We start from the raw sequence: 14637 nt of genomic DNA, 5'->3' as shown, positions 1-14637 counted from the left end.
GATAGTTTCAAAACAATCAATTAGTGACAGATTTATTTCAGCTTCACTTAATTATATCAGAATTCCAGTGCGTTAAGATTTTACATACACCAAGTTGACTTTCTCTTTAAACAGTCTGGAAGATTCCAGAAATGTATGCAATGACTTTTAGAAGCTTCTGATTGGCCAATTGTCATAATTAGGAGTTAATAAGGAGTGCATCTGTAGCTGTATTTAAGAACCAATGCCTTTTTGTGCCCTTCATTCCATGGGAAAATCTAAGCCACACAGCCAAGACCTCTACAACTCTGGTTCCTTCTTAAGAGTAATTTCCAAACAACAGAGGATACCACAAGCATCTGTACAAACAGTTGTATGCAAATATAAAAATTGTGGTACCACGTTGACAGTGCATTGTTCAGGAAAGAAGCAAAAATTAACTTCAAGCGATGAAAGAACTTTGGTCCGTTAGATTCAACTGAATACAAAGACAGCAACAAATAAACTGGTGAAGGATTTGGACGCATCAGGTACCAAAGTATGTGCATCCCCCTTTAAGAGTCCTACATCTCCATTGCCTGAAATTCTGTCGTACAAGGAAGGAACCTCTACTCCAAGACAGGCATAAAAAAAATCAGGCTGAAGTTTGCAGGTGAAGCATGGGGGCATGGGGGTGGCAGCATCATATTGTGTGGGTGTTTTGATGGAAAAGGGACTGGTGCACTTCAGAAAATAGGCCTTATCAGGAAGAAAGAGGATTATGTAGTAGGATTATGTATGAGGATATATAGTATGTAGTAGCCTAGGTGCATGTAAATGTTTGACCTCAACTGCATATAAAATCATTTAATGCCATATTAAAATAATCTTAGCTCTAGGTATCAGGTTTATAAAGGGCTGTCATAATTGTTCACTATAGTGACTTCTGCACAATTAATTAGTAATTATTACAACTAATAATTTGGATTAATATTTTGTAATATTAGTCTTTCCCCAGACCTATTTGCTTTTACTTTTAAGAGTCATTTTCTTGATTACTACTTTTACATTTACTAAAGTGAGTTATTACTTTATGTGTGGTACTTTTACTCAATTCAGTGTGTGAAAAAGTGCAATGAAACGTTTTATTCACACATATTCATGCATATCATGGATAGTGAATCATTTCCTGAGGAAGCCAGAGCAGTTAAAGAGTCAGTGGCCACAGTATAACAGGTGGAGCTTTGTATTGTTATCAAAGAAACAGTAAAAACAGGGTCAAAAGTACATGTGATAGTCACTGAACAGCCACTAAACAGAATACAGTTGAGTTCTGTGGATCAGGTGGTAGAGCGGGTTGTCCACTAATCGTAGGGTTGGCGGTTCGATTCCCGGCCCGCATGACTCCACATGTCGAAGTGTCCTTGGGAAAGACACTGAACCCCAAGTTGCTCCCGATGGCAAATTAGCGCCTTGCATGGCAGCTCTGCTACCATTGGTGTGTGTGTGTATGGGTGAATACACAGTGTAAAGCGCTTTGGATAAAAGCGCTATATAAGTGCACCATTTAGGTCATAAGTTTACACACACCTTACAGACACTGCAAAATGGCAATAATAAAAAAAAAAAAAAGAGGGATCATCCATCCATCCATCCATCTTCTGTACCGCTTATCCTTACTGGGTTCCTGGGAACCTGGAGCCTATCACAGGGAGCATGGGGTGGATAGGGAGGGTGCCATTCCATCACGGGGCCCTGTCACATACACATTCACACACCCATTCATACACTACGGACACTTTGGACATGCAAATCAGCCTACCACGCATGTCTTTGGACTGGGGGAGGAAACCGGAGTACCCGGAGGAAACCCCCACAACACGGGGAGAACATGCAAACTCCACACACACAGGACAGAGACGGGAAGAGGGATAATAAATATTGCATAAAATAAATAAATAATAATAAGCACACAGTATTAAGAAGTGTGTGGTTCATTTGTGTAAATTCAGTTATTATTGTGTCTTGTGGACTAGATGTAGACATCAGTTATGTGAAATAGCTTATTCAGGGCAGCACTAAAAAAAATTGCAATTTTTATGATACCTCCGTTTTTTTAAAAAAACGTTTTTAAAATGAATATTTTGCAGATTCTGCAATGTAAACATATGACCTCAGCGGTATATTCCTGGCCAGGGATTTAGAACTGTTTGCTCTGGTTTGCAGTAAGTGGGTGGGTCAACTATATGGAATGCTACTGTTAAAACACTGTGTCACTTCTTCTGTCTAATACTCCAACACAACTCTCGGACATGGTGAGTATACACATTTGTGGTTCGTTTTAGCAAGAGCACAAAACCAAAACTGTGAATGTACTATTATGTACACTTGTGCTTTGTTGCTTATCTTGAAATAGGCATGGGAAAACGAGTATTAGGAAACACCTGCGTGTTTTTGTTTTGGTTTTTTCCCCCCTACACAAGTAGGACTAAAACTCTGTGGTAGCCTGTTTTGAATGTGTCCATTAGTCGGAAATGAGTTTATAGACTACTAAAAGTCGTAGTTTTAACGTAGCCTTAAGTTACTGCGGTAAATTCGGTTTCACATTCGCATATTCGCGGATTATTGTCTCTCGAACGGTGGGCTCAAAAAGGTTTTTAAAAATGTAAATGATTTTTATTCACAACCAAGACAAACAGGTACAACTGGGTTGTTTTCTTCTTGTAGTAAGTGACGCCGTTTAAAACCTCCGAGGAGGATTAAGGGACCGTCTACAAATTACGTTAAGTTTCGTGTCGTTAAACTAGTCAGTATAATGAATAATACACCAATGAATTGAATTGTATGTATATGAGAATGCAATTAGCATATATCCATAACCATTTTATATGTTTGTTTGCTTGTTTGTTTTAAAAGTATTAAAAAGTCGTACGTACATCTACTGAAACATTCAGTAACTACTGCTCTGATCTGAGATAAAATACAGAAATAGATTTTTGCAAAGAATGTAAACAAACAAATGGCTCCCTCGTAATAGGTTGTATTAGATAGATTTTTAATTATTATTATTATTTTTTTATATGAATTTCTGTTTGGAATTTTGTTTATAGCATCTAAATGGTCAAAACTATTGTTCCAAAACAAGTTGTCTTCTGTATTAAAAAAACAAAACATTCGAAACCATCACAGAATTTCTAATGGTTTCCACTGCAAATACCATTACAAACCATCAGCTAACTTTTAAAACCATTATTGGTCCTTAATGGTATCCACTGGACATATGTTACAAGTAGAAGGCAACAAATTAACAGTGGAGACCCACAGGGACCATTACAGTTTCCATTAAAACCAATACAATTCCCATTATAAACGATTAAATCCAAGCCAAAATGTCAAAATATTAAGCTTTTATTGGTCTTAACAACAAATCATTGGTCAGAAATGTAGCAAGAATTAAACAAATGCACTCCTAAGACCTCCTGCACCACCATTTGCTCGTTTACTTTTGCTGCAGTGAACTGTTTGGGGAAAATCGCTTACAGTATGTAGTCGTCTTGTACACAAAGATAAAATCATGATATTGATTAAAATTTTTGATGTAAAATTCAAATCAACACATGTCTGGGCGTAGAAAATTAAAATAAAGTTAAAATAATTTAATTTATCCGTATAAAATTTAACAACAATAACAAAAAAGCTGTCCGTAAGTTTACCCATAAGGCTTAAACATTTAAAGAAATCAAAGGGAAAAGCTATCCCATACTAACTTACTTTATAAAAAGATTCTATTCAGGGGATTGAATAATTTTGAAACTGGAGAAATCATTATAAGTTGCATTTTCAGTTGAATTTGGGGAAACCACTTGAAGCATTCGTTGTGTTGAACTATTTCAATTGCTTTTGTTTGATTTGTTCATTGCGAACAGATGAAAGTCTGTACATTTTGACAATAAACCTGATTTATAAATTAGAGGTGTAGTATTTTCTAGAGATAGTGCATAATATTACACACCTTGATTTGAATTAATACATTTAATCCTTTGGAAGCTATTGAAGTTTATTTCTAAGTAAAAATACATAAAAATTGGGTAATAATTTAACTTGTCAAAGTAAAGAGTGTAGAATGCTCTAGAAAAGGTGCATTATTATACACATTGGATCAATACTCTTAACCTTTTGGTAGTTATTTAATTTTTTATTCTAAATGACTGGAAATCCATGAATGTCTGAAACTACACTCTAAAAAAAACCCACTGGGTTAAAAAGAACCCTAATTGGGTTATTTTCAGCCAAACAGCTGGGTAAATATAGGACAGAATTCATTTTGTGTCAAACTAACCCATCAAGTTGGGTTGTTAATTTTAGCCCAGCAAATGGGTTTTAAGGATGGTTTCATTTTTACAAAAACGCTGGGTTAATTTTATTTCATAAATGGGTTAATATTTTCAGGGTTATTTTTTTCCCTTTGAAAATGTCAAATATACCACATTATAAACAAATATGTCACCATGTATGTCCTGTATTGCTAGAGCTGCTAAAGTGGTGTTTATATATAGACTTTGAAGTAAATGACTCAAATAAGTCATATATGTAAGACAAGAACTTCAGATTTTGATGAAAGGAGACAGTTCTCCCCCAGTCCATTTAAAACATCCAAAAACAGTAACCCTGCCTAAATATCACAATTTTGGCCGGGCATTTTCAGCAGCATTAAGTCTAAATAGTGATGAACGCTAACCTTACTGTGGTCATTTGGTTTCCTCACCTCAAAATCCGCTACCTCCAACTGAGACAAACTCAAACAGTCCGCGCTGAGTTTATTTGACCCAAGGAGCTGGGCTGAGGCGTTGGGGTGTGGGAGGGGTGCATTGATTCATCTATCAGTGAAAATGACCCAGCCATTAACTCACCGGTTGGGTTACAGAAAACTACCCAAAAACTACCCAAGACTGAGAAAATAACCCAATGAAATGACCCAAAAGGCTCAACCCAGCTTATGGGTTTAAAAAATAACCCATCATTTTTTAGTGCATGTAAAACAAATGCAAAAAAAGGTACAAGAACTGGATCATTTGAGTTACTACTTTAATGTAAAGTATACGTACCATGTTCTCTTTGGATTTTGTTTAAATGGCTAACCTTGAAGTAAATGTTACACTGAGAACACCTGAAGCTAACTGCATCCCTTCGTATTGATCTCTGATGTCTGTTTATGTTCGATCATGTTTCTGATTGGCTGGAGATGGTAAAATATGTCACTCTGTGCAGCAAACTTTTGATCTAAGATCACTCTCACTAGTAGTTACGACGTAACTGAAGTCTCAAACTTTCATAGTCAGGCACTGCAAAATAAAGTCCATGGACCCCGTTAGTACAGATTTATTATATGAACATCATCCAAGCCTATTGAAGTATTAAGCTCATTATTACATTCGTATAACGATAATCTGGCCATTTTTTGGCGTCATAGAGATTTTTATTCCTCAAACTTCTAATTAGAGCAAATCTGTTCTAACCTGATGAAATGTATATGCTTATTTGGATGTGAGTTATAAGGGTTTTACACCACGCTAGTTTTAAAGTCACTACTCTCAATGAATTATTTAGGACTGATTTTACACCCTGATTTCCCATTGAACTTAAGATCCAAGATAAAGAAACCTGTCTTCTCTATGTGTGAGGACCACCTCCTTCCTGATAAGTTACCCAATTGGTTAATGCATCTGGATCGAAATGTTTAGCTACTAATTACAGAGCACAGGGCAGTCATTCAGCTTCGAGCAGTTAAATGAAGCTGTTTTTTTGCAGCAGGTAAAAAAAAAGAATTTTGAGTCACTCCCCTAAAGTAAAAAAAAAAAAAACCCAACAACTTACAAAGCCAGCTTTCTTGGTGAAATTGAAAAAATTAAACTATGTAATAAAAAAAAAAGCTTATACGTAGAATTCCACAATATTACATGCAAAACATTTAATGTTGGTAATGGAGCTACAAAATTGCTAGTCTACCACCATAAATAGAAAGCATTGTGGTGTTTACTCAGTGCAGCTCTGTGAAACAGATTGCCTAATTCTTCCCTCTTAGATGATCAGCACAGTAAGGATAGTGACTAGCTGGGCCGGACTGCTCTTATTATCATTAGGCGTGGTCACTTCTGAGGTCAGGAAAACCGGCGATTTGGTTGTGCAAGGTGAGTCACGATGAATTCACAAAAGTTACTGAAGAATATTTATTCATTCTCTCTTGTCTTGTTCCTCCTGCTCTCTTCCTCTCGTTTCAGTTTCCTCCAGAGATCTTATGAAGTAATAAGTATATTAATAAAACGTGGCACAATTTTGGCACCTTTGCATTTATTGGTAAAGTAGAAAGGAGACACAGAGAGGACACAGACAGTAGGCAGGTTTAGTTTTGGCAGAAATAAAGCCACAGAATCACAGAACGTACAAAAGGAGAGACACATAATAATGCAGTCATGAAATCCCTGGGTGTAAGGGAATGTACTTTACAGGGCAGAGAGGGATGAAAGAATAGGTGCATCATCATTTATCATTACATGATGATGGAGAAATTTTTGGAGACAGAAAAAGCTGTGAAAACGCTTACACACATGTGAGCTAAGGACTCCAGGGAACCATGAAATATTATGCAGATTGAAAATCTCAGATTAATGGGTGGATTAATGACATCACATGAGAGATTTTGTCTATAATTTTATGTTTATTTCAACCATAAAGTTTCCGGCATGCATTTATATGTCCATGCTCTGTTTAATCTGAAATAAGTCTTGTTAGATAAGAGATTCATGGTACTAGGATTAGTTTCTGTTTGAAAGCACGATTCCCTTTTCAAACTTGAATTGCATTAATATATGAGAGTGAATTAAATGAAACCCTTCAAAACGTGACTTAAATTAGAATTGAACCAATATTTTTCTAGAGGAGTCTGGACATTCGCTAAGTGCTAGAACATTTGCACTTTTGTGATGCATATGAAATGCCAGATTTAAAAAAAAATTAAGCTTTTCATTTGACTCACCCTCATATTTTATGGGTTAGTTAGGTTTGGAGTTGGCTAACAAATATACTGGTTCTGGGGGATGAGTTCATAGTATTGAGGATATCTTCTTTTTATTAAGAGGATCAACAGAACTGGAATAACTCTCTCTCTCTCTCTATCTCAATGCAATTCAATTTTATTTGTATAGCACTTTTAATAACGGTCATTGTCTCAAAGCAGCTTTACAGAAATATATAAACACTGGATACAGATATTAAATGTGTGAATTTATCCCTATTGAGCGAAAAACTCCCTAAGATGATATGAGGAAGAAACCTTGAGAGGAACCAGACTCAGAAGGGAACCCGTCCTCATCTGGGTAACAACCATTCATTATGGTTTTAACATGAAGTCTGTTTTGTTGAACTAGTCCACTGTTCACTAAAGGAGACCTGAGTGCAAAATTATATGTGGTAATTGCAGCCCTAAGGCATTAGTTCCAGCAACCACAGAGCAACAGTTCCTGTGAAATTGGGGTCCAAAACCATTTCCATGGTACTTCAAGCGGCAGAATCCTCAGCGATCTCCAAGCTGCACTGCTTGGGGTCGTCCTCAGTGGCAGAATGTAGCCTCCAGTTGATTAGAGCTCCAACCAGAGGTAGGGCATCAGGATGGATCAGTCAGGTCCGGAGAGCAGAAAGGGTCAGGATCGCTGGCTTCTCTGGAATATCATGTGTGGCTCGACAGAAGGAGAGAGGGAGAGGGAGCTAAAGAGACGGAGAGATAGTTAGGTATCCTGTAATGGATAAGACCATGTATTTTGCATAAAAGAAAGTCTGTTCATGGTGAGCTTGAGTAAACAAATATGTTTTCAGCCTAGATTTAAACACTGAGACTGTGTCTGAGAAGGCTGTTCCATAACTGTGGGGCTTTGTAAGAGAAAGCTCTTCCCCCTGCTATAGCCTTCACTATTCAAGGTACCAACAAATAGCCTGCACCTCTGTCTCTCCTCTCTCTCTCTCTCTCTCTCTCTCTCTCTCTCTCTCTCAGGGACAGATTGCACTGAAATAAAAACAGTTTCCCCAGATGCGTCAAGTGGCATCTATACCATTCAGCCATCTGGATTCAGAAGACCTTTCAAGGTACTAACATTTTAGCAATAGTCTAATCAAAGATACCAGCAGAAAGACTGTTATCAAATAACGTACATAATAGCTGGTAATATTTTCAGCATTGAGAAAAGTACACAATAAGAAAAGTACACTGGTGCTAACATTTAAATGTACTTAAAATTTTATTTAAATTAATGTTATACATTATACATACTTGTTTTGAACACTGTTACTGTTGTTTACAGGTTTACTGTGAGATGCGGAAGGATGGAGGATGGACTGTCATCCAGAGGAGGTCCAGTGGAAAGGTTTCCTTCGACAGGAACTGGAAAGAATATAAGAGGGGATTTGGAAATATTCAGAGTATGTGTTGTCTATCAGGAATTACCCACCTGTGATTCCACACATGTTAAGGCAGTCATGCGGATTGAACATTTGTAATCTGTAGACAGTGGACAGTCAGGTACATAAATATTTGGACAAATGTAGTGTTCTTTTAGCTGTCTAACTGAAATTAAATAATGTATATGGGCTCAAAGTGCAGACTTTCAACTTTTATTTAAGGGTATTTACATCCAAATCAAGTGAACAGTGTGGGAATTACTTTGACATTTTTTCATTCTTGTTTGCAAATGCTTTGCAGTCTGGAATCCATAAACATCACCTGACGATGGGTTTTCTTCCCCAGTGATGCTCTGCCAAGCTTTTACTGTTGCGCTCTTCAGTTCCTGTTTGTTCTTGGGGCAGTTTTGCCTTCTGTTGTGCCTTCAGCAAGTTAAATGGATTCATATCAGGTTACTGACTTGGACATGGGGGAACACTTTACTACTTTGCCTTAAAAAAGTCTTGGGTTGCTTTTGAAGTGTACTTCAGGTCATTATCCATTGGCATTGTGAGTAGTCATCCATTGAGTTTTAAAACGTTTGGCTGAATTTGCTCTGATAATTTAAGCCTGTACACTTCAGAATTCATCTTGCTGCATTTGTCAGCAGTCACATCATCAGTAAATTCCTAAGCCATAAGATGAGGTGGTATGCTTGGGATCACAAGCAGTTCCTTTATTTCTCCAAATTCGTCTCTTCCCATCATTCTGGTACAAGTTGATCTTTGTCTCATTTGTCCATAAGACGTTGTTCCAGAAATGTATCGGCTTTTTTATTTTATTTATTTACATTTTTTTTTCAGATGTTTTGCCAAATTTTAAGCAGGTCTTCCTGTTTTTTGAGGCTTACCAATGGTTGCATCTTTTGGTAAACCCTCTGTATTTACTCTGGTGAAGTCTTCTCTTGATTGTTGACTTTGACACAGATACGCCTACCTCCTGAAGGATGTTCTTGATCTGGCCAACTTTTGTAAAGGGGGGTTTCTTCATAAGGGAAAGCATTCTCCTGTCATCGACCAGCGTTGTTTTTTAATGGTCTTCCAGGCTTTTTGGTGTTCCTGAGTTCACCAGTGCGTTCTCTAATGGGTTTGTTTTGATGTTTCAGCCCAATGATGGCTTGCTTGAGAGTTAAAACCTACAGATTCCGAATGCAAATGCCACACTTGAAATCAACTCTAGACCTTTTATCTGCTTACTTGTAAGTGAAATAATGCGGTAATAACAATTGGCCATGGAACAGATGAGCAGCCAATTTTCCAATTATTTTTGTTTTGGACTCACATGTACTTTAAAAGTCATGTATAAAAAAAAGTGCTATAATTTCTACACCATTCACCAGATTTGGATGTAAATACCCTCAAATTAAAGCGGAAAGTCTGCAAAATTTCGACTCTAATATAGTGCGGTATACGGATAAAATAACAATAACTTTGTCAGTGTCCAAATATTTATGGACCTGACTGTATATGGATGTAGTCCTTCATTTAAATGGGAATAATTTGGCAGGCATGTGACTCTTTCGCATAAAGCTATGAAATTTGTTAAATCATACTATAGAATCTCAATTACATGCATGAATTGTTAAAATGTGAGAATACATAACATATACTGTATACTAAGCGGTGGATTTTTATCTCTTTGAGGCTGAGTGTTTTCTCTGTACAGCAACTTTGTACAGTATTCATTCACAGACTACTGACACTGAAACATTCCCCAAGAATTTAGAGCAGGTTATACCCTCAACACTTCACCCACTGGATGTATATTTAAATGTATTTTAAAACTCTTTTTCAGAGGAACACTGGCTGGGCCTTGCCAATATATTTGCTCTAACCAAAAGCAAGGATCATAAATCAACGCTCAGAGTAGACCTGTGGGACTTTGAAGGTGGTTCTGTCTATGCTAATTACCAAAATTTTCACATCGGCAATGAGAAGACAGCCTATAAACTGCATGTTGGAAAATACAGTGGCACTGCAGGTACAGTATCTAATCTGTGCATCTTTATGCAAATAAGACCTGTTGTGCTCAACCAGGCAGGTTCTCAGCAGTCATCCGTTCAAGCATTGTTCAACCATGTTGGGTTCCTTACTTACGATACCAGGCCATCTATTTTAATTTCATGTCAATACAGCAGTAGTGTAAAGTATATTTAGAAACCATGACAATTTGTTATGTTTATCTTAGTTATTGGCAACATAAATGGTATTTATGAAAATATACCTATAGAATTCTCCTATTGGCCGGTGGCCATATGTATCAAGACCTTTCTCTCACCTTGTAACTCTCAGGTCACAATGACCGAAACATTCATTATATAAATATTTTAGATCGTTTTTTTTGTTTGTTTTTTTGTTTTTCCCAAGCACACTTTTCAGTATGTTTACCCTCTGAGTGAGTTCTTTAAGCTAAACAAAGCAAATTTTAACAAGAAGTTTAATAATTTTCTCCAATCCTTTTAGTAATCAATGCAAATAATTCCTTTGTCCACTTTCTCTCATCCTAAGGTGATGCTATCCGTGGCGCATATGCTGGCATTGACCAGAATGGCTATGGTTTCAGTACATATGACCGTGACAATGATGGCTGCTCCCCATGCATTTTTGGGGATATTGCGGTTGAGGACTGCAGCACTAACGAGGGTGGAGGATGGTGGTTCAGTCGCTGTGGCTCAGCTGACCTGCATGGAGATTGGCACTCTAAGGAAAATAATCGGGGCTGGGCATCTGGCCTCCACTGGCTCACCTGGAGATCCCCTGAGCCGTACTCAGCTAAGGCAACACGCATGATGGTCAAGACCATTAAGCAGTCATAGATTTGTGCATCTGCAGCAAGCAACAAAATGATGTATTGCTTTGTAGTGTTTAACACACAATAAAAATATGCCAATTTCATTGTATATTTACAGTCTGAATGGGTTTCCTCGCAGTTCTCCAGTTTCCTCCTACTGTCCATACACACACGTAGCCTAATTGGCCACACAAAATTGCCCCTAAGTGTAATTAGTGTGTGAATATGTATGTGCACCCATCCAGGGTGAATTCCTCCAACCTTGCGCCAAGTGTTACCAGGATTAGCTTCAGATCCACCATGACCACCATGAATGCATATTTTCACCATTATCACTGTGTACTAGACCATTTTCTGTTTCATATTTTGAATGTTGGCTATATTCATTACACTTCAGGACTCCGCATCCTAATTCTACAGGGTGTCCCAAAAGTCTCCATGCACAGGGGACTATGTTTGCCAGGACCACTATGTTTGTCAGTGACTTTGTCACTGGACGTTCGTGGACGTCCACTTCTCGGTTGGGCCACAACACATCCAGTCTTTTTAAAGAATGATTTGAGAATGTTTTCAATACATTCTTCTTTTGCCAAAGGCAGGCTATCTGACGGAAAAAAAAAACCCTAAGTAAAAATTTGGGACGACATTTTGCTTAAGTGTTATGGAGACTTTTAGGACACCCTGTATTTTGCATACTAAATGTTAATGTTCATGAAATATTTACCCATAGTTGTTCACAGATTGAAAGCTGTGTTTCACTATCAGTATAACAACACTGAGGTGATGTTTGGTCTTGGGTTAGGTAACATCCAGAACGTTTAAGAAAATCATGAAAAATGATGGACTTTGTGGGAGAAAACATGCCAAAGCAAGCTATTGATAACACAAATGTAAACACAAAACACACATGAGGTCACCATCATCATTCTTACTGTAAATATTCAGTTCGTTTAGTAGCAACATTTACTCAGTCCCAAGCTCTAAAGCCTCTTTTATGTAAACACGCTTCCATTAACTACAGAGCTTACAGTCCTTTAGACTAGTGGGTATCTTTATCTTTGCAGATTTAAAAAGAATGATGCTTTTATGAAGTTTGCTTCAGTAAATGCTTTTAAAAACGTACTGTTATTGTGAAGATGCAAATAAATTTTTTGCATGCTTTCAAGGTGTCAAGGTTTATAGTCAATGAAAGTGAAGAAAGTGACATTTGACGTGTTGTACACTCAAGCAAAAAGACAACACCACCCTCCCCACATGCATTCTCATCCATCTGTATAGTGACATTTAACATATTATACACACAAACATGCAACAAATGACAAGTGCTCTCATCCTTCCCCTTTCCATATACCCTCTCTTCCTCCATATTGCACATTGTTATTACACAAACATTTATTTACACACCGATGTTTTTGTCACTGCACACACTGTGGTTATTTTTGGCTCTTATGCATATTGTAGTTAGTGATACACATATTGTAGTTATTTTAGTTACAGATTTCTTAGTCATTGCGCATATCGAATGCACATTATTGATATGCCCTGTAGTAGCAGCACCAAGTTGTTAATATCTATGATCCATGCTGTGCTGTGGGTGAATTCCTTGGGAAAGGAATTCCATTCCTAAGCCTAGATATGTGAGCAGCTTTTGACTCGACCCTCCTACATGATACGAGGAGATGTTGGAGGTGTTGACCGGGGTTTGTAAACTCCTTGAGCCCTTGAGACATCTCTCGGTTTCTGTCTAAACTACCTGAGTATAACTTAAGTCCCTTGTTAATCCTGAGGTCTGAACACTGATGTGTTTTATGTCACTACTCGGTATTACCTGTTAACTCTGACCCAAATACGTATTTATTTGACCTCTTCCTCATTGAAATGACGTTTAAACATTAAGCTTTGTGTTTTGAGGCACAATGTCTATTTAGTACACAGAGAACAGAAGTTGTGTCAGTGCAAGCGAACTCTACTTTTATGACATTCGTTAAAACAGTAGTTGAAAATGAAATATGTTCCTGAGTCACCCTGATAATCATGTAATAGTCATTCACATTCAGCGTTCTGTGTTGAGTCAGTCAGAATGGTGGGAGAGATGCCAGTCATGATAGAACGTCGTTATTACGATGCTGTGAAAAAGTATTTGCTCCATCCTGATTTCTTCTGTTTTTGTGTAGATCTCATACTAAATTGTTTCAGAAATTAAAATAAAATCTAAGATAAAACAAAGGCAACCTGAGTAAACACAAAATACAGTTTTTAAATGATAATGTTATTTATTGAAGTAAAGAAGTTATCCAATACCAAGTGGGCTTGTGTGAAAATGTATTTGCCCCCATAGTTACTAATTCCCCAAATCTATGAAACTACATTCATAATGAGGTTCAGCTGGACTAAACACAACCAGACCTGATTACTGCAAACCCTGTTCAATCACATCAACACTTACATAGAACAACACTTAAATAGAGGGGAAAGCAAACGTTGAGCCAGTACAACAACAAATTGCAGTGTTAATAATCATTCGAAGGTGTTTTGTACCCTTTGCAGTGACAGTCTTATTTATTTATTTTTTTATAACACGCATGTCATTGGCAGTGAACTTTTAAATAATTAATTTCATGTACATTATTCAGGGGATTAGTTCATAATATTGCTAAACTTGGGAACTCTTCCTGCTATGTTCCGTCATTAAATAATATATAAAAACACAAAACTCGTGGAAAGAAAATCTGTTTTGTGTTTAATAGTATCGGGCCACTAGATGGTGCTCCTGCATTAGGAAAGGGGATCAGTGTGCAGCCGTGGCACTGATATCTCACTATACCCAGATGGTGTTCGATGCAAACTCCACACACACAGGGGTAGAACATGCGACACACACACACACACACGTGGGTAGTCTCCACGCGTGTGTGTGTGTGTGTGTGTGTGTGTGTGGGTGTGTGTGCGTGTGTTTGCATGTTCGACCCCTGTGTGTGTGTGTGTGGAGTTTGCATGTTCTACCCCTGTGTGTGTGTGTGTGTGTGTGGAGTTTGCATGTTCTACCCCTGTGTGTGTGCGGAGTTTGCATGTTCTACCCCTGAGTGTGTGTGTGGTGTTTGCATGTTCTACCCCTGTGTGTGTGTGTGTGTGTGGAGTTTGCATTTTCTACTCTGTTTGTGTGGAGTTTGCATGTTCTACCCCTGTGTGTGTGTGTGGAGTTTGCATGTTCTACCCCTGTGTGTGTGCGGAGTTTGCATGTTCTACCCCTGTGTGTGTGTGTGGAGTTTGCATGTTCTACTCTGTTTGTGTGGAGTTTGCATGTTCTACCCCTGAGTGTGTGTGTGGAGTTTGCATGTTCTACCCCTGTGTGTGTGCGGAGTTTGCATGTTCTACCCCTGTGTGTGTGCGGAGTTTGCATG

At 37.8% G+C, this 14637-nt stretch overlaps 1 protein-coding gene across 2 annotated transcripts; it reads left to right on the top strand.

The window, feature by feature from the left end:
* The first annotated feature begins 2127 nt into the window (after positions 1–2127).
* LOC108280005 (fibrinogen-like protein 1) lies at positions 2128–12397 on the top strand. Of its 2 annotated transcripts, none has more exons than XM_017494725.3 (6): positions 2128–2273; positions 6041–6146; positions 8003–8094; positions 8310–8427; positions 10241–10426; positions 10954–12397. In XM_017494725.3, the coding sequence occupies exons 1-6, from the start codon at positions 2271–2273 to the stop codon at positions 11259–11261; spliced, it is 813 nt and encodes a 270-aa protein (XP_017350214.1). In that variant the 5' UTR covers positions 2128–2270; the 3' UTR covers positions 11262–12397. The 2 variants fall into 2 exon arrangements, with proteins under 2 accessions (XP_017350214.1, XP_047018214.1); XM_047162258.1 differs by lacking the exon at positions 2128–2273 and adding an exon at positions 2613–2657.
* Positions 12398–14637: the final 2240 nt, after the last annotated feature.

This window comes from Ictalurus punctatus, chromosome 19 (assembly GCF_001660625.3).
Source record: "Ictalurus punctatus breed USDA103 chromosome 19, Coco_2.0, whole genome shotgun sequence".
Taxonomy (NCBI): domain Eukaryota; kingdom Metazoa; phylum Chordata; class Actinopteri; order Siluriformes; family Ictaluridae; genus Ictalurus; species Ictalurus punctatus.
The sequence above is the reverse complement of the archived record's forward strand: the minus strand, read 5'-3'. Positions and strand labels throughout refer to the sequence as shown.